The sequence below is a fragment of the Solanum tuberosum genome, unplaced genomic scaffold, assembly GCF_000226075.1.
Source record: "Solanum tuberosum cultivar DM 1-3 516 R44 unplaced genomic scaffold, SolTub_3.0 scf00148, whole genome shotgun sequence".
NCBI lineage: Eukaryota > Viridiplantae > Streptophyta > Magnoliopsida > Solanales > Solanaceae > Solanum > Solanum tuberosum.
In genome coordinates this window covers 729232-757223 of record NW_006239071.1, presented here as the reverse complement: position 1 = coordinate 757223, position 27992 = coordinate 729232, and the positions used below count along the sequence as shown (strand labels likewise).

At 34.0% G+C, this 27992-nt stretch overlaps 5 protein-coding genes across 5 annotated transcripts; 2 read left to right on the top strand and 3 right to left on the bottom strand.

The window, feature by feature from the left end:
• The first annotated feature begins 624 nt into the window (after positions 1–624).
• LOC102604081 (tropinone reductase-like 3) lies at positions 625–3979 on the top strand. The gene is made up of 6 exons (XM_006352317.2): positions 625–853; positions 1696–1812; positions 2732–2866; positions 3068–3193; positions 3437–3538; positions 3636–3979. Exons 1-6 carry the CDS (start codon positions 719–721, stop codon positions 3783–3785), a joined length of 765 nt encoding a protein of 254 aa, XP_006352379.1. The 5' UTR covers positions 625–718; the 3' UTR covers positions 3786–3979.
• Positions 3980–5452: 1473 nt separating this feature from the next.
• On the bottom strand, positions 5453–7696 carry LOC102578661 (glucan endo-1,3-beta-glucosidase 8-like). Its single transcript, XM_006352407.2, has 2 exons — positions 7360–7696; positions 5453–6657 (listed from the first exon to the last, which is right to left on the bottom strand). Exons 1-2 carry the CDS (start codon positions 7653–7655, stop codon positions 5526–5528), a joined length of 1428 nt encoding a protein of 475 aa, XP_006352469.2. The 5' UTR covers positions 7656–7696; the 3' UTR covers positions 5453–5525.
• An 846-nt stretch (positions 7697–8542) lies between these two features.
• Positions 8543–14044, bottom strand: LOC102603744 (uncharacterized membrane protein At1g16860). Its single transcript, XM_006352316.2, has 4 exons — positions 13212–14044; positions 10375–10530; positions 9199–9407; positions 8543–9102 (listed from the first exon to the last, which is right to left on the bottom strand). Exons 1-4 carry the CDS (start codon positions 13968–13970, stop codon positions 8910–8912), a joined length of 1317 nt encoding a protein of 438 aa, XP_006352378.1. The 5' UTR covers positions 13971–14044; the 3' UTR covers positions 8543–8909.
• Positions 14045–16518: 2474 nt separating this feature from the next.
• On the bottom strand, positions 16519–17446 carry LOC102578332 (zinc finger protein ZAT10-like). Its single transcript, XM_006352406.2, has 2 exons — positions 17384–17446; positions 16519–17220 (listed from the first exon to the last, which is right to left on the bottom strand). Exons 1-2 carry the CDS (start codon positions 17444–17446, stop codon positions 16534–16536), a joined length of 750 nt encoding a protein of 249 aa, XP_006352468.1. The 3' UTR covers positions 16519–16533.
• Positions 17447–19614: 2168 nt separating this feature from the next.
• Positions 19615–25105, top strand: LOC102603410 (serine/threonine-protein kinase HT1-like). Its single transcript, XM_006352315.2, has 3 exons — positions 19615–21099; positions 22970–23425; positions 24722–25105. The coding sequence occupies exons 1-3, from the start codon at positions 20680–20682 to the stop codon at positions 24968–24970; spliced, it is 1125 nt and encodes a 374-aa protein (XP_006352377.2). The 5' UTR covers positions 19615–20679; the 3' UTR covers positions 24971–25105.
• Positions 25106–27992: the final 2887 nt, after the last annotated feature.

Genomic DNA, 27992 nt, shown 5'->3' with positions numbered 1-27992 from the left:
AAAAAAAATACATTTTATAGCTTGAATTTCGAGAAAAAAATAATCGAATAAAATGGAGAGAGTAAAATGGAAAAAAATAAAATTGACTAATGTAATTTAAATAACTATTTATGTTTATCCTAAAACTAAAACAATTAATTTTTTATTAGGTTAAGTGCACGCATCTTAGTTTAACTTTTTTAAGTACGTAATTATTTGACTTCAAATTTAAATTAGTATCTATATATTTATCTCTATTTGATTTTTGACAAATGAGTATTATGAACTATAAAAAAGGGAAGGAAAATAAATATTAATTTTAAGAAATAATGAAATGCTACTTTTAATATAGTACTATTTTTTTTTCTCTGATCCTGTTATTGTATTATTTTAAATTTATGTAATGAAATATATTAAAATTAAAAAATAATAATATCAAGTACTTCATATTAAAGAGAGGGGTAAATAGAAGGTGGGGTGGAGGGGTGAGAAGAGAAAGGGAGAGGTTGAAAAGACATGGGACCTACAAAATGTACTTTTTTCTATTAAAAAAGTCCCTCATACAACTATTACATGGCATACCTCATACACCATAAAATTTTTCAGATTTTACTGTATAATCTGATGAGTCACCACGGAAAGCGAATTCGCTATACATTTCTATACCACAAAAAAGAAAATTGATATTTTTTTCTCTCTAAAAAAAAATTAAAAGTGTTTTTGAGCTTATTAGTCAACTATGGATAAAAAATTAGGGCAAAGATTTGAAGGAAAAGTAGCAATTATAACTGCTTCTACACAGGGAATTGGATTTAGTATAGCTGAAAGGCTTGGTTTAGAAGGTGGTTTTGTTGTTATCTCCTCTAGAAAACAGGTTTGTTTTTTTTTGTTTTTTTTAAAAGAGATAATAAAATTAAATTTATTTATTTATTTATTTTATGTTTCTGTGTTATAATAATTATAATTCTTGGTTGTTTTTCCTAATTACTTGTTAAGTTTGTGAATTCTTCATATGGGTGTTTCTAATTTTGGCTAAAGTTTTGATCTTTTTCTGTGTTTGAGGGTTTTTATATAATTTTTTGTCAAGTTTTTGTGTTATCTTCATATGGGTCTCTCTATTTTTAGCTAAAGTTTGATGTTTTTCTGTGTTTTATTGGATATGCAAACATTGGTGTTTCATCATTTACTGTAATTTTTTATGAATTTTTCATATGGGTGTTTCTAATTTGATCAAAGTTTGTTCCTTTTCTGTGTTTTATTGCATAATTTGATGATTTCATCACCTATTGTCTTGTTTATATGAATTCTTTGATCTGTGTGTTTGTAATTTGATCAAAGTTTGATCCTTTTTCTGTGTTTTGATTGTCTATCTAAAATGTTGAAGTAATTTTCGGCTATCGTAAATGATCCTCTTTTTATTTCTATTGTAATTTATGGACCTTTTAGATCATGGTTTAAAGATCCTTTTTGAGCAAATCGAAAATCTCACGAGAAAACGTTAGACTACATGAAAAAATTGCTATAGTGGAAGAACTTTTAAAATAGAGACAGAATCGAAATGTTAAAAGGGATATTTGCACAAATCAACCCAATGGTTGTGCTTGAAGAATTCCATATGTAGATATTAGTGTTAACATACTAACATGGTTGTTTGTTGCTTGTTTATGCATTTGGTGTATTGACTTGGCGTGTTCTTTTGATCTGTTCGTTTTACAGAAAAATGTGGATGAAGCGGTACAAAAACTCCGTGATCGAGGAATTGAAGTTTTTGGAGTAGTATGTCATGTATCAAATGCACAACAGAGGAAGAATTTGTTCGACAAGACCATTCAGGTATGCAACTTGTGTATTTTTATCACTTATTCAATTAATCAAATTCAGAAGTTTGAGTTCAAATGTATGGTATATTATCTACAAGATACTAATGAACTGTTTCTCTCTGTGGTCGATTTGGTATAATCCGAAAGTTCTTGGAACCGAGATATGCAAGTGTGTTAATTTGATCGGTGCTTGAATTCTTGACCGGAAAAAATTGCTGGTGAATGAAACTAGATAGTTTGTGTTCATTTTCTAGTGTGAGATAAAATAAATAAATTATTAAGGTAATATGGGGGTCACCTTATGAGCGTCTTGATTATTCCACCGGATACCTGCTATCTCTCTCACTAGCACGGGTACCAACTAGCTCCGCTCACCAAGGCTTAGACAAATGGAAAGAAATATCACAGACAAGTAAACCATTTTTGATAGACTAGCAAACTCCTTCTGTGTAAAGTGAATACCCGGAGATGCTTTTTCATTGCTCTTCGCTCATGAGTTTCTCACGCGAGTCTAACTGTTTCATCATATTAGAGTGGTTGTTGTTCACTCTCTTAAAAATGGCTTCTCTCGTTGTTGTCTAGAAATGGACCATTTGAGGAATCATATTCGATAAGCCAGCGTCAGTGTCTTAATAGGCATTTTCAGACCCTAGAAATTCTGAAAACAAAAACCATGACTAGTGAATTTCCAGAAAATATGATAAATTTGTTTTCACTCATTTTAATCTTCTTAATTATTGATGAAGCACCTACTAAATTTTCAATAAAAAGAGTGTACGGGACGCTATAGTACTTAAAAAGCACGGTGAACCCTCAAAGACATTTGTGGATCGGTCAATATTAATCACATTTGAACCTGACTTGTATGATAATACAGTTGCTCTGCAGAAGTTATATTCCAATTTCACTAATTGGAAGTTGTCATTTTCCAGAAATACGGGAAATTAGATGTCATTGTGTCAAATGCTGCTGTAAATCCTACCGTGGCTACAATATTAGAAACTAAAGAACAAACCCTTGACAAGCTATGGGACATCAACGTGAAAGCCGCTATCTTATTACTTCAAGTAAGTCATTGATATGAATAAATTCTTAAGAGAAAAATGTTTGATATTCATGTATGCCTGTAGAAATATTGAGGAAATTAGAGGATGCTAAGATTTTCTTTCTATCATATGTTTTGATTTATTCTACATTCCGTTGTCCCAATATTACTTTTAATTGTTCTTGGCGCTGTGCATAATATTTACTCTTTGAAACACTTATAGGATGCAGCTCCTTACCTTCAGAATGGTTCCTCGGTGGTTATAATTTCATCTATTGCTGCTTATAGACCACCTGCTTCCATGGGAATGTATGGCGTAACAAAAACAGCTCTTCTTGGACTGACCAAGGTACTTATCGTGGCATTATTAGCTTATTAAGTTACAACACAAATGGCTTTTTTCCAGGGAACTATTTAAAATTTCTGTCCCCGTTAGCCTAAAAACAAAAACTCATCCAACTACTTTGAAAGGCGAAATTTAGTCCACTACGCTAATGGGGACAAAATTTAAAGAGTGGCCTCAGAAAAATCCATACAGTGAAAATTCTTGAATTCTTTTTAGTTTCCTTCTAAATTTTTTGTGCCATTTCAGGCTCTCGCAGCTGAAATGGCTCCGAGTACTCGTGTGAACTGTGTTGCACCAGGTTTTGTACCCACACATTTCGCTAAGTTCATCACAGGGGATGCTAATTTGGTAAGTTCGCATTACTGTTAGATGTCTTATCTCTCGTTTGTTAAAATATCTGATCGCGAGTTCATAGTTTATTAAGTGGACGCTTATTGTTTTATAGAGGAGAGAACTTGAGGCTAAGACATTACTCAGTAGGCTCGGAACAACACAAGACATGGCTGCAGCTACTGCCTATCTTGCTTCAGACGATGCAGCTTATGTAACCGGAGAAACTCTTGTAGTTGCCGGTGGAATGCAGTCTAGACTGTAGCATTTTCGTTGTAGTTCCTCCCGTCTTTTTTAATCTCTTATCGCTTCGCCATAAGACGACATTACTATGATGTAAGAAACTTTTTTCAGATGTTAGTGTTTAAAAGTACACACCTAAAATACAAAGGGTACAATGTGACCGGAGCATTGTCTCTCTTATTTGTCTATAATATTAGTCGTGATATTACTCTTATAGTTTCCTGTCCTTTGACTTTGGTTATTGTCTATGGGCTTTTTACGCTTCTATTTTTTATTCTTATTATGACTATCGTTTAGGATGATTTATAGGTTATCTATAGTATTTTACCAGGACTTTCTCCATTTTCGTATTTCTTTCTCTTTATTGCTTTGGTCTGTATTTTCTTTGAGTTGAGGATCTATCGGGAACAACCTCTCTACTCCAAGGTAGTGATAAAGTCTGCGTTCACTTTATCATCTCCAGACTCCACTTTTGTTGGATTACACTGGGTATGGCGTTGTTGTTATTGTCTTCTTACAGAATTTTTATTATGGACTCTAAAAATTGTGAGACTGTACATACTACTTCCCCAACTCCCTATGGTGGGTTCCGTAAAAGTTCCACAAATAGATCATTCGAAAATCATATCACCAAAATATTCATCGGTTAACACACGAAAAATTAAGGAAAAAACGCCTAATTCCTGTAAATTGGCCCCTAAATGTCCAAAATGAACTCTAAAAATTGTGAGAAAGTATGTACTGTTCCTCCAACTCCCTACAGAAGATTCTGTAAAAGTTATGCAAAGAAATTGTCCGATCACAAAATATTCATAGGCTAGTCCATGGATTTGGCGCATTGTGGCGCTGGTAAGGTTTTTCTGAAATTTTTTTATGAGGACCATCGTAATGAGTTGAGAGAGCAGTACGTATAGTCTCGCCATTTTTTTAAGGCATAGTTTTGCATTTAGGGGCCAACTTTTAGGAACTACACTACTTTCTTGGTTTTCAAATGTATTAGCCCATTGATTTTATGGCTTGTAGCGCTCATTTTTGGGTACCTTTGTAATGAGTTGGAGAGCATTACGTATAGTCCCACCATTTTTTTCACGCATATTTTCTCATTTACGATCCAACTTTTAGGAATTACCCGACTTTCTTAGTTTTTCGTGTGTATTAGCCCATGGATTTGGCGTCTCGGAGCACCCAATTTTTTTTTATAAAAAGACTTTATAAGGACCTCCGTAATGAGTTGGGGAAGCATTACGTACTGTCCCGCCATTTTTGTATATTTTCGGTTTTACGAGGATTACGTAAATGATTTGGTGGAGCATTACGTAATACATGAAAAACTGAGAAAATCACCTAATTCTTGTACATTGGCTCCTAAATGTCCAAAATGGACTGTAAAAATTGTGAGACGGTACGTAATACTCCCCCAATTCCCTACGGAGGGTTCTGTAAAGGTTTCACAAAGATCATTCGGAAGCCATATCATAAAAATATTCATGGGCTAACACACGAAAAACTAAGAAAATTGTCTAATATCTATAAATTGGCCCCTAAATGCGTAAAGTTGACTCTAAAATTTGTGAGACTGTACGTACGATTCTGTAAAGGTTTTGCAAAGAAATTGTTCAAAAGCTATATCACCAAAATATAGTCTGAGCAATGGATAGTTATCAATATCTAGAATGAGACTTACTTTTAACATACTGAATTTTACTGATGTATTTTCTCAAAGTGACTTGTCTCTAGGAGAAAAAACAAGGAACAAGATTCACTAATCATCCATCAAGAGGAGAATAGCAACAAGTAAGACATACAACAGCTTCTTGGGCAACAGCATATCCAGGGAGTGACCAACAGCAATCATCAGCGGAAATCGGCATTTGTCGTCCGATGGATCCTCATCAGTCACCACAGCCAGGCCATCAAAATCACAGTCCCAACTGTTCTGATTCTTGAGCTGATAGTACATGTTAAAAGCATAGGACGCATTCCCTTCCGTGCTAAGATGGTTACAGGACGAGCCATATCCCAAAGCCGTGCAATCTGAAAGACTGCACGCGTAATCTATGTTTTTTGGTAAGTCTTCTGCATTATCTACATCTGTTACCGCGTTTTCTGGTTTAAGTATACACCACCTTTTGTGCATATAGTTTACACCTTCTACTGCAACTAACCCTTTGTCCTTCTGCATCCTCCCGGATAAATCTAGCTCGTATTTAGGCTTTCCATCGAATTCAAACATTCCCCAATGCCTCTCAAAGTTACCTGGAGCAATGCTTTTAGCATTCTCATCAATAAGGCTGAATAAATAAACCTCTATCTTCTTGCCCTTTCTTGCAGGAGTTCCTTGTTCACTCAAACAATGTTTGATCAATCCTTGGTTAAATCTCATAGCGTTTTCGTTATTAGCATTCTTATCTCCATCTGTTGGCCAACCTACTTCTCCTACTACGATTTTCATGTCAGTGAAACCAGCTTTCTTCAACGACCATACAAGTGTATCGAAATTGGCATCAAACACGTTCGTGTAAACATAATCTCCATCTCTGACAGGCTTGTTTGAGCCATCAAAGAAGGCAAAGTCTAATGGGAAGTAGATGTTCCCATATAGACTTAGGAAAGGATAGATGTTAACGACGAAAGGGGCATCATTCAAATACAGATATTGGACAATCTGGAGGGTTAAATCGCGCACTTCTGGCCTGAAATCACCAGCTGAGGGTACCTGATTTGACTCAGGGGAGAAGTAAATGTCTGCATTGAAAGGGATAGTTGCTTTCACCTTTGCCCCTAATCCAGCTTTGTTGATGGCTTCTTGAACATTTTTCAGTGCTGGTAATATGTACTGCAGGTACGTCCCGTTGTATGTTCGGAGAAATGGCTCATTTCCCACTGCTACATACCTACATTCATTTGAGAAATGCTATGTAGAAATTCAAACAAAACTCTACTGAAGTTGCAAACACAACACAAATGGATTCAATTCCTCTAAGTCCATGTTCCCCTTCCCTTTCTTGATCTTCCTATATCCTACCATTACGCCTCAGTCTCAAATAAGTTGGGATCGGCTATATGAATCCTAAGTAATGTGTTTTTGCATATAGGGTGTGTTTCGTTAAAAAAAACCTGAAAATTTTCTCTAGGAAAACAAGTTCAGTGGAAATAAGGAATTCGGGTTTCATAAGAAGCATTTTACATTGATTGTCTCCTCCGCACCCTCCAAAACATTTCACCCCCATAGCTTCCAACCCCATCTCCCAACCCCATACAGTTCGCTTACATTATATACAAATGCTTTCCGAACAATATTTTCTGCATACTTAGCAAAAACCTGAAAATAAGTAAGAAAACTACTTATTTTTCGAGAAACATTTTCCTTCATAGCAAACACACCCTTAAGCTCAACTCAACAACAAAAAACTTTGAATAAACTAGGAGAATTACTAACTACTACAACAACAACATATCCAGTATAATCCACAAGTGGGATCTAGGGAACGTTGTATGTACACGAGTACACATTTCCGAAGGTAGAAATGTTGTTTCTGATAGACTCTCGACGCAAGTAAAGCAAAGGAATACTAAGAACTGGTTTAAAAATGAACCTGATTTTGACTCCATGAGGATAAGCATATGCAGAGACATTAGCTTCAACCCAAGAATCAGCAATTATAGAATTAGAACTCAAATCCTCCAACATATAATTAGGAATTGCAAGCATTACTTCAATTTCAGTACCAATTAAAGCATTCAAAATCACTTCATCTGCTTCAAACAGTTTCACTTTATCAAAACCATTTTCTATCAACATCTTCACAACACTATTTGGGGGTAATTGGTGAGTTGCCATTGTACCCCAGTTTACTCCAACACTCCCAAAACATCTTAAAAACATACCCATAAATGCAATTCCAAAAATATATAGAATCAAGAAATCATCCATATTTCGATTACCCATTACAAATTTTTCTATTATCTGCAACCCCTTTAATGAATCTTGAAATATTGTATGGAAAAAAACTGAATTTTTTTCTTTTTAGTTTAAAGAAATAAGGTGAAAAGTTCACAGGGGAGTGAAGGGAATCTTGATTCTGTTATTCCGTACAACAGCCATTTCGCGCGGCTTCTAAGAATTGTCAGAACTATATAGAAAGTTTGTTAGTGTTTTTTTATTCTATAGTATCGTTTCATAATATATATTATTGTATTATATTATATTGATGAATTGAATATTTGAAACTTTGGATGATTATATCGTTTTCCGTTGTTTCATTGTGTTATTACACCAACATTAGGAAGAATAAGCTTATAATATTACAGAGAAAATGTAAGGCGTATGGTAGAGGTACTACTAGAAAAAAAGGTAAGCATGCAGAGTAAAATAGAATTATTAAATAATAAGTACTGGGGCTCTGAGGTTCGAAACCGCATGCATGCTTTTTCGATTGTGCATGCCTGATACGATTTACCTCTCATGTATGGTTTATGGACTATTACAGTACAATAGAATTTATCTTGTGCATACCTAAAGGATAGCCATTGTGGGTTCCCTTGTCATATAAAAAGTACAAGCAACGGAAAAAAGATAAGGTAATGGCGTGATTACACCAAATCTATTGTTACCCGAAGCTGCACTTTTCATCATTAGATGATATTAACAAATTTGGCAATACAATCTAATATATTCTGATAAAGAGCGCTTCCTCCTTTAACGAACCTTAAACGTGCAAATTTCAGAACTAAGTGAATTCCAAATACCAAATAGTTATACCCGCGATAAAATAAAACAAAAAGCTAAAGCAAGCTATGAACATTTACATATATAAACATATCATAATGCAGCAAAAAACAAACTAGATATGAAATCTAGCATCATACACAACAAGCTTAGTTGCTCAAAGGAGGAAGACCCTTTTATCTCCTCTTCCCTTTAGGAACTCTGCTAAAAACACCATTAAATACATAGGAATAACCAACTTCAGACTTCTAGAAAAACACAGTTTTGCCTGTTTCTGTTCTGCTATGCAATCTTACATACAGTTGAATATTTGCATAGGAACGAAAAAAAGGCACACCTTCGCTAGCCTAGTGCTGCCATCGGTTGTGTACTCTTATGGCATAAACTCGTGGGAATAATCAAAATTGGTAGTATATACTATACAGGAATAACATCACCGTCCTGAATATCGTCACAGGTCAAGATGAGACCTTCTACGTAGGTTGGAAGAAGACAACGGAGCCATTGACAGCCTATTGAAATAGGCTCAGGTGGTGGAACAATCATTAGCACGTTCTCTTGGAGCATTACAACGCCCATGACACTTACGGTGCTCCCTTCTTTGATGTAACTGTAATTTTTTAAGCAATCAGCAAGAACCTTAGTCTGGGGAAGCTTTCATAAGTTGGAATAAATACATGAGGTTCGCTGAATAAACTCAACTTACCCTTCTTTCAGTCGCATTACACGGTCATCACTTGAGAGGTTTCGATCAGCAAGCCATCTTATGAAATTAGGAGACAACTCACTGTCACTTGTTACATCAACAACTGTTTTTGATTTTACAAATGGTGCCACCTTTGCTCCATAGCCTGCCTTAACCAGCGCTCTTAATCCAGTCTGGAAGTCTGATATATAGAAATCACCAACATAGTTCTGTTACCAAGAAACATATGTCAGTTTCTCATTAGACAATAGACATAACATTTTTTTTGAACTTGGTGACTTCATTAGACATAACATTTGGAATCATGACCACATAATCCTGGGATGAGGGGAAGAGGCAAAGGATCAATTGTCACCACTCGTTATGACCTCTTAGGAGTTGACAGTACAAAATTTTGTATATCAGAAAGTTACGTATCAGAAAGAGTAACAGGACTATTGGTTTTAGCAAAATCTGACCAGTAGAAGTCTAGAAATTTCTGAAAACGTAACCCTCGAAGTTGGTAAATGATGTTGGTTACAAATCTTTTTGACTCTATGAACTTGCACTGAAGTTTGTTTGCTCAGGCTTGAAGATAGATAGTCCATCGCCTTATGTGACTTGAATTCCAAAACTTCAGCTTGAACTGCATATTCCTTCCGTTTCAATTTGTTTGTCTTACTTTCATTTATCGTCCATTTTAAATTAAAATCGCCATTTCCTTTTTTCCAACTCTTTAATTCTAACTTCCCACATGGCATGTTTAAGATCTCAAGATTAAAGGGCATTTTGGTACATTCTATATCTTTAGTTTAAGACCACAAGATTCAAAAGTTTTTTTTACTTTCTTAAACTTCGTGCTAAGTCAAAATCAAACAAACAAGTTGAATCAGAGGGGGTATAACTTTTTTATAGTTCCCATGTAATATTTCAATGACACCACAGCTTATGGAACCCTGACTATTCCATCAGGTACCTGCTACCTCCCACCAGCATAGGTACCGGATGACCTCCCCGAAGCATTTGTATTCAACTTCTAACGAGGATGAAATAGTATAAGTATCAACATAACTATATCTATGCCACTGTTATATAATAATAACTATTGCACTTAAAATAACATTCGGCTGATACCAATTGGCACTGAGTACTGGGATCAAATCAAGAAATACTCAAATAGTTGATATACAAACCAACCTCCGAATGCCTGCGTCCCCATGAAAAGCTACGCTGTCTAGGATTTGCACAATTTCCAACGCAAGCTTTGTATTCGTGCAATTCTGTAGAAGCATATACACATCTTGGTACCCGCTGAAAAGAAGTTTCAAGAGGAATGCTGCCGCAGGTGACAACCTACAAAAAGAAGAGAAATTATATTACTCCCTAAATAACATCCTTGAAAGTGTGCAGGATTTGGAATGCAAGATCTTTATGTGTTACAAGTAATTCATTGGTAGTATCATGGTAAACTTTTGATAAGGTAGCATAATGGTAAACTTTATGTGTGCATTCATTTTTTTTTTAAAAATTTTGAGAAGCTAAAGTAATTATATACATTAGAATAGCACCGAAGGATGTACTATTACGGCTGTATGAAGAAGCAAAAGAACAAACAACAAAAGTGTTCCCCGTCTAATCTTGTACGGATTCTAATGTTTTTAGAACTGTTTTCGTGTACTTGTTACATCCTACACCATAACCAAAACAAGATATATAGTTTCTATGTGCATTCATGCAAAAACTAAATTGACACTTTAAAAGGAACATTACAAAATAAAACAAAGTAACAAACTACAGTCCGATCTTTTCCACCTTTACAAGACACCAAGGCTTGACACGGTCTAAAAGTTCTCACCGCTAAAAGTTCAGAAGAATTAATAAATTTCCATCTAAATTCCAAAGAAAGAATAAAATTCTAGCAGGTGTCGTCAACTCTATCACACTCCAAACATCAAAACGTGATTATTTTATACTTAATGATTAAGAAGATTAAACATGACTTAAACATAAGATTCATTTACATCTTCTGGAGTAGAAACATGGATATTAGAAGATCACAATCGTAGGTTTCTGATTCCCTAGGTTCAATATCTGCGGTGTCTATTAGAAAAGTGAATTATGTATGACAATCCAAACTGAAATTTTGAGCAAATTAACAAGGACAGAGAGCCATATTTGGAGGCTCGGAACAACAAGAAGCACAGGGAGAGTACTTAGTGTGTCCAGCTGAATACAGCAAGTCCTTAAATAACACTTATAACGAAGCTTCCCTTTCCAACATTATTTGCAATTCATGAGGGGTATGGTTCCCATAGCAACTCAAAGATGAAGTCCAAGAAAACGGCTTCACTTAATGCAGCAAGAATTTAATACCGTAGAAATAGGAAAAGTTTGGGGACACATATTTATCTAGATTTTACTCAAATACCATAATATACACACATGCTATACAATAATTGGATCACCACATTAAAAGCTAACTTTGACACCTTTTTTTTTACTCTGTTCATATAAAGAAAAGTAGTTCTCCAATTTTTGGGCTGTTTTGGAGAGTTATTTTTTTCTTTTCCTTTTTCCGGAAAGGGTGGATCATATTTGGCAAATGTGCATTTCGGAAAACCACTACATGAGGGGGTTATAGAAATACAATAATAAGACCTATTTATTCATTTTATCAAGTTATTGTGAAAGCAGAACTTGATGTCGTTTATGGCTAGAGGGGTTAGAAGGGTTATAAGCAAGCAAGAAAGAAGCATAAGTTCTCCCTGTTTTAGGTAGGATAGGAATCCCAATGAAGGACTAAAGAAAAACAACAAATACATTTTGGATAAAGGAAACAAAGAGATAATTAGAACCTGAACGCTGCATACAATTAAAGGACGGCCATGAAAAAACAGTACTTATTTTCTTGTATCAGAAGAAAAGAAAGGGCAGCACAAATAAACTTATAAGAAGATAAGAAGTATTTCTCTGTTGAATAAGTAACGAAAGAACACAAGATATCAGAAAGGTAGTTCTAACCCTCTTATTCTTGTTCATCATATATCTTCAAATATCGTCTTTATAGATAACTAACAGTCTATTAAAACTGCATAAAAAGTATATATATCAGCAGCCAGTACATATCCACTTATCATATCATTTTTTCCTTAACTATCTTCTTTCCTTTCCGTCCCTCTTCTCACCTTCTAACTCGTGGATAAGTACACTTAGCGATTTATTCCCCCTTTCTACCACATCATGCTGTCCTAACTCCTATCTACCCACTTTCTAAACAACTCATCCGCAATAAGAATTGAGTAACTTCAGATCAGTACTCTGCAGCCAACGCTTTGCAAGACTAATACACCAGATAAAGCTATGTGCTTTAACCCTTCCTTAAGCATAATTTAGGTGACTTCACGTAAAATCAATACGGAAAATTCTACCTCACAACTCAAATCAAAGCTTATCAAAGATCCGACAAGAACAATCAAAGTGATTCCACAACACATGGTCATCGTTACCTCCAAGGACAATATGGTAATTGACAATCTTAAGACACCGGATAAAGCTATGTGTTTTCACCTTCCTTGAGCATAATTTAGGTGACTTCAGGCAAAATCAAGAAAATTCTTTTCCAACTCAAATCAAAGCTTAGCAAAGAGATCCCCCACAAGGACAATATTGTAATTGACAATCTTAAGACACCGATAAAGCTATTTGCTTTAACACTTCCTTAAGCATAATTTAGGTGACTTAAGGCAAAATCAATATGGAAAATTTTTCTCCTACTCAAATCAAAGCTTAGCAAGGACAACACATGGTCATCATCACCTCCAAGGACAATATGGTAAATGACAATCTTAATACTATCATCCAAAACATCTATCCTACTAATCAACCATAACTACCACCTAATGACAAAATCATTACTACATTTAATAAAACATTTTTACACATTTCAACATCACCAAACCAAATTTAGCAAATATCAAATACAAATAAGAAATAAAATGATATGATTGAATTTTGACATATGAGTTTGAAATTACCCCAGTAACCTTCACAAACTGTCCATTAACAGCACCTCTAAGCTCAGCATCAGGATATCTTCTTAGAAACTCCACCAAGCCTCGCTCTTTATACGCGTAATTCCACAGCAAGATCATCAAAATTGGAGCTACAGCTGCACCAACAGCCACCAAAATCACGATTTTTTTCACGGTTGCCATCACGAAAGCACCCGCCATTAAAGCCATCAATATCACCACGAATAGCACCCACATTGCCACTCTTGAAACATTGAAACCCATCTTTATATCACCACTCAAGCTAGTAACAGAGGAGCCATAGACTATTTTTTTGAACGAAATTGTCGGCTCAAGCTGACCGGACCTCCTACCGGCACTGGAACTCAACGGACCGGAGTAAATGAGACCCGTTGGCTGAATTGGACCGGAACCGGAAGAGGACTTCTTGGGAATCGGGCCGGAATTGGAGGATTTGTGACCACCCATTTGACCCGAATTCGGCCCGGATCTTACGGATCCACTGTTATGCTGAGAAGATGATGAAGCCCTCGAAGATGGTTTTTTCAGAATTGGTGGGCCCGTATGGTGGTCCCCAGTCGACATGTCGATGCCGTACATTTTCCCAAGCTCGCCGGACTTCTTGACGTCGCCGCCGGTGTACGGAACAGCGCGAGATATAGCTGTGGGTCGTTCCTTTTGCTGTTCGGGTCGGCCCGAGACGAATAACCCGTTTCTCAGCTGGTGTGACCCGATTCGAGAACTCATTTTTTTGTCCTCCATATGTAGAGAATGAGAAATCCAAAAGCTAAGCTTTGCAGAAAGTAAGTGTTCAAGCTTTTGAGAGTGAAGAAAAAAAAAGGAGATGATGAAATGGAGAGTGGGGAGTGTGGGGGTGGGGGTAGAGGGTGAGAAAAAACAAAAAAGGGCATTATAGTCAAAATTAAGTGTTTTAAAATAATTGCCCCGACGATCAACAAATAAAAGTTACTCTGAAAACATAATATGTTAATGACCCGATGCTCAACAGATAAAAGTTACTCTAAAGAATAACATGTTGATTATTTAATCAGAAAGTTTAACATCTCGAAGTTTACATTTCATGACCTATGATTGTAGTAAGGTTTGGATCGTTCCCCTATTAAACCAATATGTTAATTGAGTTCAAACTGATGCAAGGCAATTCAGATCATATTTAATGTGGACGTTAAAGAATGGTGAAGAACGGTTTGATGTATTGGTTATCATGTCCATAGTGAACGTTGGATAGTCAAGAATAGAGCGATCAATATGATGAAATAGTGAGGATCATTCTCCTTAAATCGAATCTCGAGTTTAAATTATGTTCATGAAGAAAATTTAAGAAATCTTTGACTATAACGGTTTAAATTCAATATTGGGCATAGAAAACTTATAAAACTAAATGATTCAAAAAAAAATTATATGAGCTTTTTAGATATTCAAATTAATCTAATCAATAAACTTCGAATTTCAAATGATTAAAGCGGGAAAAAAAAGAGAACACTAGTAATAGTTAAAGAAGTAAAAAGTTGATCAACTTGACTCATCTCAATGAATGCAATTTAATTATAGAAGTACATATGATTAGAAATGATTAAAGCATAATTAAACTAAATAAGGTATATTCACCTCATCATGCTTTTAATTGTAGTACTAATTAATTCTAATTAAGTACTAAACAACAAAATAAGGGATTAAAAATACAAAGATGGACATGTGATTAATGATATTGACATGTGTGTCCCTGTCTATAAATTGTAGACAACATGTGCTGTCTTTTTCCAATCTAGGAGGTTGCTAAACATATTTTTTATATATTATTTTATTTATTTATAAATTATTTTTGAGGTTGGAAGATTGTTAGTATAACCCATTCAATTTTTGGTTCTTTTTGTTTGATATTAATTGATTCACTATTTATATAATTAAAAAAAATATTGATTACTTTTCATGTCTTTATAATTGTTTCTCTATTTTATTTTTTGTGTCGGTAGCAAATAAGCAATTGCCACTTGTAAGCCTTTTTTGATATTATTAAATGAATAGACTTTTTGGGGGAAAAAAGAAGTCACAATTTGTATATACTAATAATAGAACCTAAAAAATATTAATTTTGTCTTAATAGGTTATTAAATATAATGTGATCATTTAAAATTAGATTATAATAAAAGCAATTGGAGATGATATCTTAGTTTGAAATTAAAGTCTCCCAATATGTCAAACTTTGAATTGATTAATGAAGTAATGTACTAATTACTTTTTTGGGTTAGGATATAAGGTTGATTTTATTTAAGTTGATGGTCTATTGAAAACAATTAATATCACTTGTCGGAATATTATTGTTGTTGTTGTATATAAGGTTAAATTAAAATGAAAGACATATTAAAGATAAAAAGGAAATCATCAAAATAACAAAATAAATTTGATATATTCCTAAAGCTAGTTAATACATAAAGAAGCATAATTATACTACTTTATCTTAAAACTTTCAACTTGTCAAGTTATTTCAATCACTTTCAAATCTTATGTCCAACAAGTGAAGGATAATCTTTTGCTTGCTTAAGGTAACTAATTAATATATATATATATATAAACACCTTTTAATTCTCAAGTGTACTAAGTTTCTGACATCAGATTCATTGAATCTAAAAATAATAATTATGTGGATCGTGATATATTCAAGTTCATATATTTAAAATATATTCAACTTAATATTAAAAAATTCAAAGTCAAACTCATTAAACTAAAATCTCGAATTCTATCTCGATTTAACATGTCATTTAATTAGATAAATATGAATGTGAAATGGTCAAATTAGTTTGTTTAATTCCTATTTAAAAGGTAAAACACTCCCTCGTCAAAATTAAATATAATTTAGATCTACAACCTAAGATCAATAATATTGTTTTATTATAGATAAAAAACATACAATTTAAAATGGCAGAATTACATTGTTATAAATAAAAGGGAAAAAGGACGAATTTACCCCCGAACTTTGATAAATGGTACGTCTATGCCCTCCGTTATACTTTGGGTCCATCTCAGCCCCTGCCGTCTAATTATCAGTACACACATGCCCCTATCACTAACGGCCCCCTCATCTTGTACACGTGTCGTAATCCTAATCAACTACCCGTTTAACCATTATATTTAACCCATAAACTAACAACCCGCCCTATAAATCCATACCCACCCGATTCCATATTCTCTTCACTTCATCATCACCATCTCTCATCTCTTCCGTTACTTCTTTTTCAATCTCCATTAATTCTACACCAACTCTACTCATTTCTCTCTGTCAATTTTCAATTCAATCACTACAAAATCAAAAACACAAAAAATTTGAGAGTTGAAAAATGAGAATTGAGTGGAATGATTCAAATTTTGGAGGTAGAGATAGCCGAGATTTCTTCGCCGGATGTGGACTCTCTACCTCATCCTCGCCGGAACCAAATCCAGGACAGAATTCCGGCAACACCGGAATGTTCAAGTCAAAATCAGGGTGGCTGATTGTAGACCCCACGTCCTCCTCCGACGTAACTCCGACACTAGTGCTAACGCTACTGTTAGCGTTATCGCCGTCGTAGTGACACCGTTTGTGTCCTCCCAAAGCTTGTCCAGTAGGAAAACACTTGTGGCAAATCAAACACTCATGAGTCCTTCCACTTCTGTTACCGTTACCGGAGCTAGTAGTTCCGGTAGCGTTAGTAGTAGTTGAGGTAGTCGACTGATCATCTCCTCCGCCGCCACCGGCGATGAGTTTCTGATGAGTAGTTTTATGTCCTCCTAAAGCTTGATAAGATCCAAATCCCTTACCACAAACCGAACACTTATACAACATCTTCTCCTCAATCTTCTCCGACGGTGTGTGGATTTTCATCACTGGCACCGGCGGTGGTAGAGATCGTACCTGATTAGCAGAGCCATCACTACGCGCAAGCATAATCAAACAAAGCGCCAAATATTCCTCTTCAGTCGGCTGGCGATCCATACTCCGTGACCTCTTAGATCTCTTTTTAATTGACTTAGGATATTAGAGTGAATCGGGTGGGTATGGGTTTATGGGGCGGGTGGTTAGTTTATGGGTTAAAAATTATGATCAAATGGGTAGTTAATTAGGATTACGACACGTGTAAAGGATGAGGGGGCCGTTAGTGAGAGGGGCATGTGCGTACCGATAATTGGACGGCAGGGGCTGAGATGGACCCAAAGTATAACGGAGGGCATAGACATACCATTTATCAAAGTTCGGCGGTAAATTTGTCCCTTTTCCCTAAATAAAATAATATCGATTTCTCTGATCTAATAAGCTTGTGAATAATAGTTCCATTTAAAAAAAACTTAAATACTTATTATCACTCAATTAATTCTATTAAATAACATGAGCTAATTATATGCTTCAAATAATGATGTCAAGGACATGACCAGTTTGTGGGGACTTGTGGGGAAACCATAATTAAAATTTGGAATAAGAAATATATTATTTGTACCTTATGTTTGGAATTCAAAAAAGAATACAATAATTGATATCAATAATAGTGTTTATTTTTAAATTTCATTGTGCTTTTATAGAAAACTAAAATAATCTGCGTAAATAGAAAATCACATTGATTTAATTAAATAAAAACACAGTAGAGAATTAAACTATAATTTATATATTTTTTTGGTTGTGCTTAGTTTAGTATAAGATTATTAAACTCGGCTATGCCTTAAATAAGGATCCCAAAATCGACTATTCGTGCACTTTACCTTACTTTAATTAAGGGCAAATTACAGAGATCACATACTTTTAAGGCAAAATTACAATATATCCCTTAAAATTTTATAATTAGAGAAATCCCTCAAACGGATACAATAATATAAGCGATGATACATTAATCTGATGCGCGAGATATATTAATCGTTAAGTAAGATACCTTACATTTTATACATGATACATTAATCTGATGTACATTTTATACATGATACACTAATCTGATGTACTGATTCATTAATCTGATGCGCGAGATACACTAATCTGATGCGTGAAAATGAGGGATTTTGGAGATTTGTAAAACTTATAAGGGATAATGGTAATAAGCAAACTAAAATGTGAAATTTCTGTAATTAATCCTTTAATTAACCGGACCGGTCTATTGAGATTTAATTGGGCCTCTTTCAAGCCCAGATAACATCAAGAGCCTTTAGTATATGGGCCTAGATTCAATTCCAAGCCCAATCAAATTCTTCATGGACTATCTACACATGAAAAGGACCTCACATAACCACCACTTTTAGTGAATGGCATGGTCTCCATTGGAACAATAGGGTCGTTATGATCATTACTAAATTTATCAAAGAGATGAAATATAATCAAGTTATATCTTTCTGTCCCAAGGATTGAGTTGTCTGTCCATTAAAGTGGTGCTTAAGCTAGATTCAAAAATGTCTTGAGATAGATCGACGTGGATTTTTAAAAAAGAACGAATACATGCTACGTGGTAAATTTTAAAAAAATATCATAAGAGGTTTGTTGTAGGATGAATAAGATCCATCCACAGTTAAACAAATATCTTGAGTTTGGGCCTCAAGTATGTAAAAGAAGGGATCCTAGTAACTAGGGAGAGTTTTTCTTTTAATGGGCCTTCTACAACGCGAATCTAGATTAATCGAGGCTTCAATACGGATATTAAACACTGAATGAAACTAAATAAAATAAAATATGAAACAATCTATGTATAAGACAATATTAAATGAACCATTTGGTCCCAACAATTTTATTTCATGGCAGTGTCCATAAAGAAATTAAATCAATTTTTCAATGAGTTAAGGTACATTATCCCCACATTGAATAGGAAGTATCATAGTTATAAAAATTCCAAACTAAGAGGATCTGCAAAAATCTTTCTTTGAAGGAATTGTAGGTTGGCTTAAATGCAAAGGAATAATGAGATATTTTTTTAATTAAATAATAATGATGTTCGTATCAACTTACATTAGTTAAGTAGTTATTTTCGATATATTTATTATTTTCGATTAATATAAGATATTATAAGTAGTTTATATAAGAAACTATATATCTGTACTAATGTGGAACAACACAAGGTTGCGGATTTACTAGCTAAGAAAGAAGCAAAAATATAGCAACTCCTCCCGTATTTGCCAATAATACTTATTGACAGAGATGTATGATAAGCAAATACTCGTAATAGCTCCCTACCAATCAATCTAACTACATGTATATATGGATCGTTGGCTCTTTATTGACACTTAACATTATTATGTAAATATAGTCTTTTAAGAAATAATAATAACAAAAACACTAAAAGAAGTTTGAACTAATACCCTTGCCCCTCCTAACTCCACATACTTATCACTTTAGTTAAAAAAAAATTAAAAAATTCCCCACTTCACTCCATCATTAGGGATCAATAGTGTTCCACTAGCTCTTCATATTGAAACTCAAATCCTCAATCGATCGATGGAAGGTGAAAGTGCTCACCAGAGCAAGTCTCACTTGTCTATTCTCTAAATAGAAGTTGTAGTGATGTTTATATAAACTAATAATTTTTCTAAAATTTGTGACTCTTAAGTCTTAACAATGTGGCCACTCTAAAAGGGAAACTTTCTTCTTCTTTTTTCCTTTTTCTTTCTCTCTGTCAAAGTCTTGAAAAGCTTTAATTTGATCTTTGAACCAAGGATTCACGAGATTTCCCTGAAATCAGTGCTTTGACATTCATCTTTCTCTGCCCCAAAAAACACCAAACTACTCACTTTTCCCAAAATGACTATTGCAAAAGAGTCTTGCCATTCTCACAGACTACTTCCTGAAAAAGGACTCTATTTTTACGACTATTCTTCTTTCAGTTTTTGTCACCTTGAAACCCCTTTTGTTTTGTCTTCATTATCCATTCTTTTACATAGCTGTTTCTTGTAACTTCTAGTAAAAAAAGACTCCATTTTTATGACTATTGAACTCAGTTTTTGTATTTCTAGTAAAAAGACTCCATTTTTATGACTATTGATCTCAGTTTTTGTCACCTTGAAACCCCTTTTACCTTAATTTGTGAACTTTAGTAAGAAAGACTCCATTTTTATGACTATTCATCTTTCTGTTTTTGTTACAATGAAACCCCTTTTGCCTTTTCTTTATCATTCATTCTTTTTTCATAGTTGTTTCTTGTAATATTTTTTGGTTTCCATGGGCTTGGAATTTCACTTTCCTTAACTTAATCATGCAAAGTTTTCTGTAATGGAAAGTTCATTTTCTTGGTGTATGGATTAATGGTTACCTTTGTTTTTGGTTCTTGTTTGATAGATTCATGAATTTAAGATTACCCTTTAGAACTCATGTTTCTGAATCAGTTCATGCATTTCTTGAAATCAAATCACACATTCAGAAGAAAAATCACCTTCTGAAAGTGTGTTTTGAGTTTTGACACTTTTTTTTTTTTTTTTTTTTTTTTTTTTGTGTTTTTTGGATCTTTTTTCCATGGCTACTTGTTTTAATCCTTTTAGGCTGAGAAGGTCTAAGAGTAAAACATTAGAATTGCCTTCATCATCTTCAAGAACTCAGTGGAGTTTTTGTGATATGGAAACAATGGATAAGAAAAGATTTGATAGTTTAGAGTCATGGTCAATGATATTAGAATCTGATAATGTTGAAAGTTGGGAAGTTTCTAAAGAGGATCAAGAAGAATGGACAGCTGATTTGTCTCAGTTGTTTATAGGTAACAAGTTTGCTTCTGGTGCACATAGCAGGATTTATAGAGGAATTTACAAGCAAAGAGCAGTTGCTGTGAAAATGGTGAGGATTCCAACTCATAAGGAGGAAACTAGAGCTATGCTTGAACAACAATTCAAGTCTGAAGTTCGTCTGCTTTCGCGTTTGTATCATCTCAACATTGTGCAGGTTGCAGTTCCTTTACATTACAGAATGATGATTTTTATGATCTTTTATTGTGTTTACTTGTAATGATAGTTATGCTCTTTTCGTAGTTTATCATGTTTATTTGTATGTGTCTTTATTGCGTGAGGGTGGTGTCCAGGCCGCCTTGCACACACCTTGACTATCCTATAGTGAAAGGGTCAGGAAACCGTAGTCACTGTCTCAATTTATGTGACACTTCTTGCTTAACTTTGACCAACATATTTTAAAATGTTCTTTTTCATCACATTGACACGAGAAGAATTGCAATTTATAGTACTTTTCACATAGTTTTTGAATATCTGAATTTTAAGTTTAAAATATTGTGTTGATCTAACCAACTTAGCTTCGAAAATTATTCAAATTGGCTCTCGTCAAGAAAAAAGTGTCACGTAAATTCAAAGCGCAACTAGAGCAAACATAATTTTTTTTGGTATATATACAAACTTTTGAATCCGCTTAACTTACTTTAGGTTGGAAGATTGAAACTTTTGAATCCCCATGTAAAAATTCTTGGCTCTGCCACTGTCTACAGTGTACTTGTTTTCTCTCGGTAGCATAGATGTCTATGTAATTCTTCCCACCAAGACTTAGGCAGATGGAAAAAAGTGTTTTTTTGTCTCATGTTTACTTGTAGTCTTGTTGTTGGAATAGTAGAGATTTTCTCTGCATTTAGTACTAACTAAAGAATTGACTAACTAAATATGCTACACAAATAACTAGAGAATTGTGACATCACCTGGTAGTAGTAACACATGGTTCTTCTTAGCACAAAAACATTGATGTCTAGTATTTGTCTCATTATTAAGGAACATACTCCTTCGTGTGTATTTTCTCCGTTGTTCTAAATACTTAACTTTCTCTGACCGCCAGCTTATCTTCACCTTGAATATTTGGACAAAATGCTTGAAAAGGCAGAAATATAATAGATTTTAGGCCTTGTTCTGATCCGGTGAAGTTCCCCGCGTTCTGTCTCTAGGAGGTTTTTTCCAAATGCATCTTCCCTCTTTTATGTTCAGTTGTCAAAATTAATATGCTGTCCACGACCATCAGCGACATCGAAAAGACAAAAATGAAATATGTGGGCAAGTAGGCACGAGGCTCGTTACCAACACACACTTACTCCAACTCTGCCTAGCAGGTGATGAAGTACTCTGGAGATGAAAGTGAAAACGTTGGAAAATCTGCTGGCATTAGTTAGGGAAGCAGCCAGAGACTAATTCAGGAAGTGATTAGCTCTTTGCATTTCCCGAGAAAAATAGATCAAGTTCTGTGTAATTTGCGATCCTTGACTCATAGTGCAATTCATAAGGAAGAATGATCTTTGATTATTTAAGCTTCCGAGACGGGCACTGGCATTGAGAATCCAATGCCCCGAAAACATTGAGTAGTTTTGTTGTGTGGGATCTTTCAAGTTTTGTTCATTGAGTAGTTTTGTTGTGTGGGATCTTTCAAGTTTTGTTCATTGAGTAGTTTTGTTGTGTGGGATCTTTCAAGTTTTGTTCATTGAGTAGTTTTGTTGTGTGGGATCTTTCAAGTTTTTAGCTTTGTTTTTGTCCAACATTGGTGAGAATCCAATGCCCCGAAAACCTAAGGGTTCCTCTGCAAGGTTTGTCCACGGAGGGTGAGTCAGGGCCTAAGATCAGTCTGAAAAGCATAGTCCATGGACAACATGTGAATATTCATGTACTATCCCTTGTTGGTCCAAAGGAACGGATGAGGCTAGGTCCAAAATTTTTATTTCTGTTAATGAGACTATCAATTTGGATTCTGTAAATTTTTGCAGCTCCCGCTGATGCATAATCTACTGTGAAATGATAAATTTTTTCTTACAATATATCTTCTTTATCTACAGTTCATTGCTGCTTGTAAAAAGCCTCCTGTATACTGTATCATTATGGAGTACATGTCACAAGGAACTTTGAGGATGTATCTCAACAAGAAAGAGCCTTATTCACTTTCCATAGAAACTATTCTGAGGTTAGCTCTCGATATATCACGAGGGATGGCGTATCTTCATTCACAAGGGGTGATCCATAGAGACCTCAAATCAAGTAATTTACTTCTGAATGACGAAATGCGTGTCAAGGTTGCAGATTTTGGGACATCATGTCTTGAAACACAGTGCCGGGAAGCCAAAGGAAATATGGGAACTTACCGTTGGATGGCACCAGAGATGATTAAGGAAAAACCTTATACTCGCAAAGTTGATGTATATAGTTTCGGAATTGTGCTTTGGGAGCTCACAACAGCTCTGTTGCCATTTCAAGGAATGACACCCGTGCAAGCCGCTTTTGCTGTTGCGGAGAAGGTTAGGTTCTAAAGCTGATTCTCTAATAACTGAATTTCTGGTTGACTTTGCTTTTAGACTTCTGGACATATTTTTGTTTTCCTTTTCCCATTCATTGGAAATTTGATGAACTTATTAGCAAGAACAATTCTTCCTTGTCCTATGCTCAATTAACTCGCCAAGAACAAAAGTGACCTCCATTTTAACATTTACTTTGTTACCTGATGACGGGGTCGCTAAATTTTGCCCATTGTAAGTTACAAGTAGAGGAAGCATACAAAGCACCTTGTTGAACGGATGACATTATTTAGTACTTTTAGCCAAAAAATATGTTTTGTTTAGAAGAGTATTTCTGCACCCTTTCTTATGCCGTCCTTTGATGAGTAACCAGCGAAACTTGTTTTCTTCTCAGCCTTGAGCTGAACTCTAGTTCGTTGTACAATAGGCTCTTCAGAGATAAAGTTGTTTCAACCGTGACTTCTTTACACAATAAGAATGTTTCATATGCTGAAAATCTCTCAAGAAGATAGTGGCTATTAATATATCTGAAAAGTTTGAAAACCTTGTTGCTCAGACTCTTTCAAAATGTTACTGGCTGCATGTCGGATCCTCCAAAACTACTGCATTTTGGAGTGTCAGACATGGTTGTATCAACATTCTGGAGAGTCCGAGCAACATAGGACTTTGAAATGCTCTTTTTCTCATTATTCCTCCCTGTTCGTGATGTATATGATGTGGGAAAAAGCATGCTTGAACACAAAATGATTACAAATGCATCGCTTAATTACGAAATGCTCTCTGCTCCATGACACAAGAGGTCATTCATTTGGAATAAAACTCCATATTCCCGATACCTAGCAATAGTCTCCTTTCACTAATTAATGATGGTTTGTGTCCCCTAGAGGTGCATAAGCATCAATGAAATATTCATGGAGGTTTTAGTGTTTCCAAATATAGGACTGTGCACAAAACACAAGGATCCTAAATTCAGAATGGGTTTATTTCCTAATTTTCGATTATAAGAAGAGAATTCATCTTCAAAATGTTATGGAGAAATAAAAAAGGAGGAGGTCATAGTACTGATTTCTTGTACCTTCATATCTGATATAATTTTCTCTATACGAAGTATAATCTTCCATTGAAGGGTGTTCAACTGACCACCCTTCGGTCTAATAATATAGCTCTGCCAATGGACCTCTACACATTTATAGAGCTAACTTGTCCATTGCCTGACAGAGCTAATAGATATATTGAACTGTTTTTTTCATTTTTATTCAACATTCATCCGTTTTATATCGTTTTTTCATTATTTTACAGAACGAACGACCACCTTTGCCAGCCAGTTGTCAACCAGCACTTGCACACCTCATCAAACGTTGCTGGGCAGCGAACCCCTCGAAGAGGCCAGACTTCACAGACATCGTTTCTGCTCTAGAGAAATACGACGAATGCATCAAGGAAGGCCTTCCACTGACCCTCCATTCAGGACTAGTCAGCCGGAACGCGATTCTTGAACGATTGAAAGGCTGTGTATCCATGAGTTCATCTGTAATTATACATGTCTGACTCTTTTTTACCAAACAAATAATTGTAATTTGTATTTGATCATCAAAGCCTTTTGGTTCTCCAATAGGTTTAGTAAATTACAACTTGTATATAAATATTAATGTGTAGTTATCAAATATGTGATGTTTAACATTATTGTGACTGGTCTGCTGGTGGCATTTCATGTATGTACCTAATTATGTTTCCCTTTTTTTGGACTAATCAGTGATAACAATGGTGGTTGTTGACTGGTTGAATATCGAGGCGAATTTAGAATTTAAAATTTATGAGTTTCTATAACAACCTTAACTTACTACTGTGAGTTTACAGTTAAATACTTATAGATATAATAACATATCCATTGTAATCTCGGGTCTAGAGAGGGTTGGATGTATTCAGATCTCACCTCTACCTTCGTGGGATAAAGAGGTTATTTTCGATAGACTCGGCACAACTACGCATTACAAAATAGGCTAGAGGGGATTCAATCCATTGGCAAATAAAAACTCTATCTTTTTTGGACAAAAGTCCCATTCACGTGAACTCGTAATGGGACTTTTGATTACCTAGTTGAATAAGCTGAGAGATTCTACAAGGAGAACATTATTGGTATCTTGAATCACTTAAAATATCATAAAATTATTTCATTGTATATTTTATTTTAGGTGTGCCAACTACATCTTGAACAGTGCTATACAACAACTATGCCTCAAATTGAAGCAAGTAGAGGTTCGTTATATGAATTTTTATTGATCATATATTACTTCATGTAAATGCAATCCAAAACCATTAATATACCTGAAAAAGAAAAAGAAAAACAATGATAGCGATGAATTCTAACTAACCATTTTATTTCATTTTAATCAAGTCAATAAATTAGCAATGAATTTGGTAGGTAAGTGTCTTTTTTTTAAGAGTTAGTAAACTTTCAGTTCAGCTAAAGGAAATTTTGAGTGGTTGGATAGAGTCTTTTCAAACTATTAAAATATCATAAAATTATTCTATAGTATAATTGAAGTTTGGCTTATTTTAAATCAATAATAGTATTAATTAATTAAAGTGAGATTCAATAATTAAAGCTTCATATTCTTTTCAGTGATGTATTTTAGAATATGAGGAGAATGATGTGTATGCAGTCTTATTTTTATTTTATGTTCTTTTTGATATATTATCGGCTCAAGTAAAATATATCGATATCAAAGTACGGAAAGAAAATACAGTAATAAAGAAATCGTGCTGAAAATAATGTAGAAAAGAACAATATCAACAATAAAATAATATGATACTGAAGCAAACGAAACAACATATAGTAATAAAAATGAAGAATAGATAGTAGGAAAGTAATTATAATTATAATAACAATACTGATAAATAAAACTAGATAAGGCTTGTCTACCCCACTAATCTGCTACCTTAATTCTCGTCCTCTAAGTTATTTTAGCTATTTAGAGTCATGTCTTGGATAATTTATCAAATAATATATAAGTAAAAAAAAAAAACTTTAAAATAAGATGCTTTAGAAGTACACGTTTTTCAATATTGTTATTGACTTATTTTCAATTGTAAAATTTGTTGAACAACAACTTGACTCTAATTTCTGGTAAATTCTCATTCTCAGACTTGGTCTTTTAGGTTTTATACATTTTGGACTTTTTCATCATTTCTTTTTATTGACTAATTATATGCATAGACTCCCATTAATGACTTTTACTATCTTATTTTATTCTATTTTTATAATTGTAAAACAGGTCGAATATTTTCTTCATACTTATTGATTAAGATTGGTACAATAAAGCCTAGCCTTTCTGACCTGTACTTATTCATGATCGGTAATAAAAGTCTGCTAAACATTCAGTCAAGTGGTATAAATTCGACAAAAATGTTATCTCCATCGTCAATCATACTTCATCAGTCTAAATAACAATGGTATTATCGTAAGTGGATTCTGGTGTTAAATTTTATGAGTTTGATTTTTAAGATTAATAATAAATTTATTATATTTTAAAGTTATGATATTATATTTTATGGATTTTTTTTTTTGAAATTCCAAAAAAAATTTAGTCAAATTCGTCAGGCAGATTTTGAGAAAAAGCTAACAATCGTAATCATCATGAATTCAAAGGTGGCAAAATAACATCCCGAAAATGTTAGTTGATCAACTACAGGTTTGTCTCTATTTGAAGAACTTGCATTTGACCAAATCAAAATTTTTTTTTAGTAAAGGAAATTTTCGAGGTTCGTTATTTATTTTGAAGCTCGATAAATTAATTTGAATTTCTGTCAAGAAGTTTTACTTTAGAAATAAAACGTTCTTTATGATTAAGAAGATGACTCTATTTTAAAATTTAATCAATTCGGAACTTTTTTTAATTTCACCACATATTTCTTTCATGATCGTTTTAAATAATGTTATGCTATGATAAACGAAGCCTTTAAAGAATTTGATGTTTGCTTTTGTTGTTTTAGCTATTATAAATTATAATAATATACGCTTCCCACAATAGTATAATTTTCTAATATGGTCAAAGGCATAGCTATACAGTACCATTGTTAGAAAATTATATATATGAAGTTAATTTTTTTAAATTATATATAATAGATATTAAATTTTATTTATTTTTTCTGTGTATATATATTTCTTTATATTTAAAATCTATTTAATAAAAAAATTGGATCCGTCACTACATATAACGATTCCTTCCATGCAGTATATTGTTGGATATGGTGACAATTATTGATTTACCTATTTATTTTTCTTGGTTTAACTCAATAAGATAAGATCTTGTCAAGTGATTGTGGTGACAAAGTTACAAAACTCTAAATTGGATGAATCTAATTTGGAATATTATTTTGTAACATATAAAGTTGTGTTATTTGGACCCATTATGTTATTTTTTCATAAATATATTACCCCACACACTATGTTATAGTACATGATACACATGAATATATAATTTCTTTTTCTTTTTTGTTTTTTTGTTTTTGTTTATGTTATTTAGAGGCGAATTCAAAATTCGGCCACTATGAATAACATCACACAAGG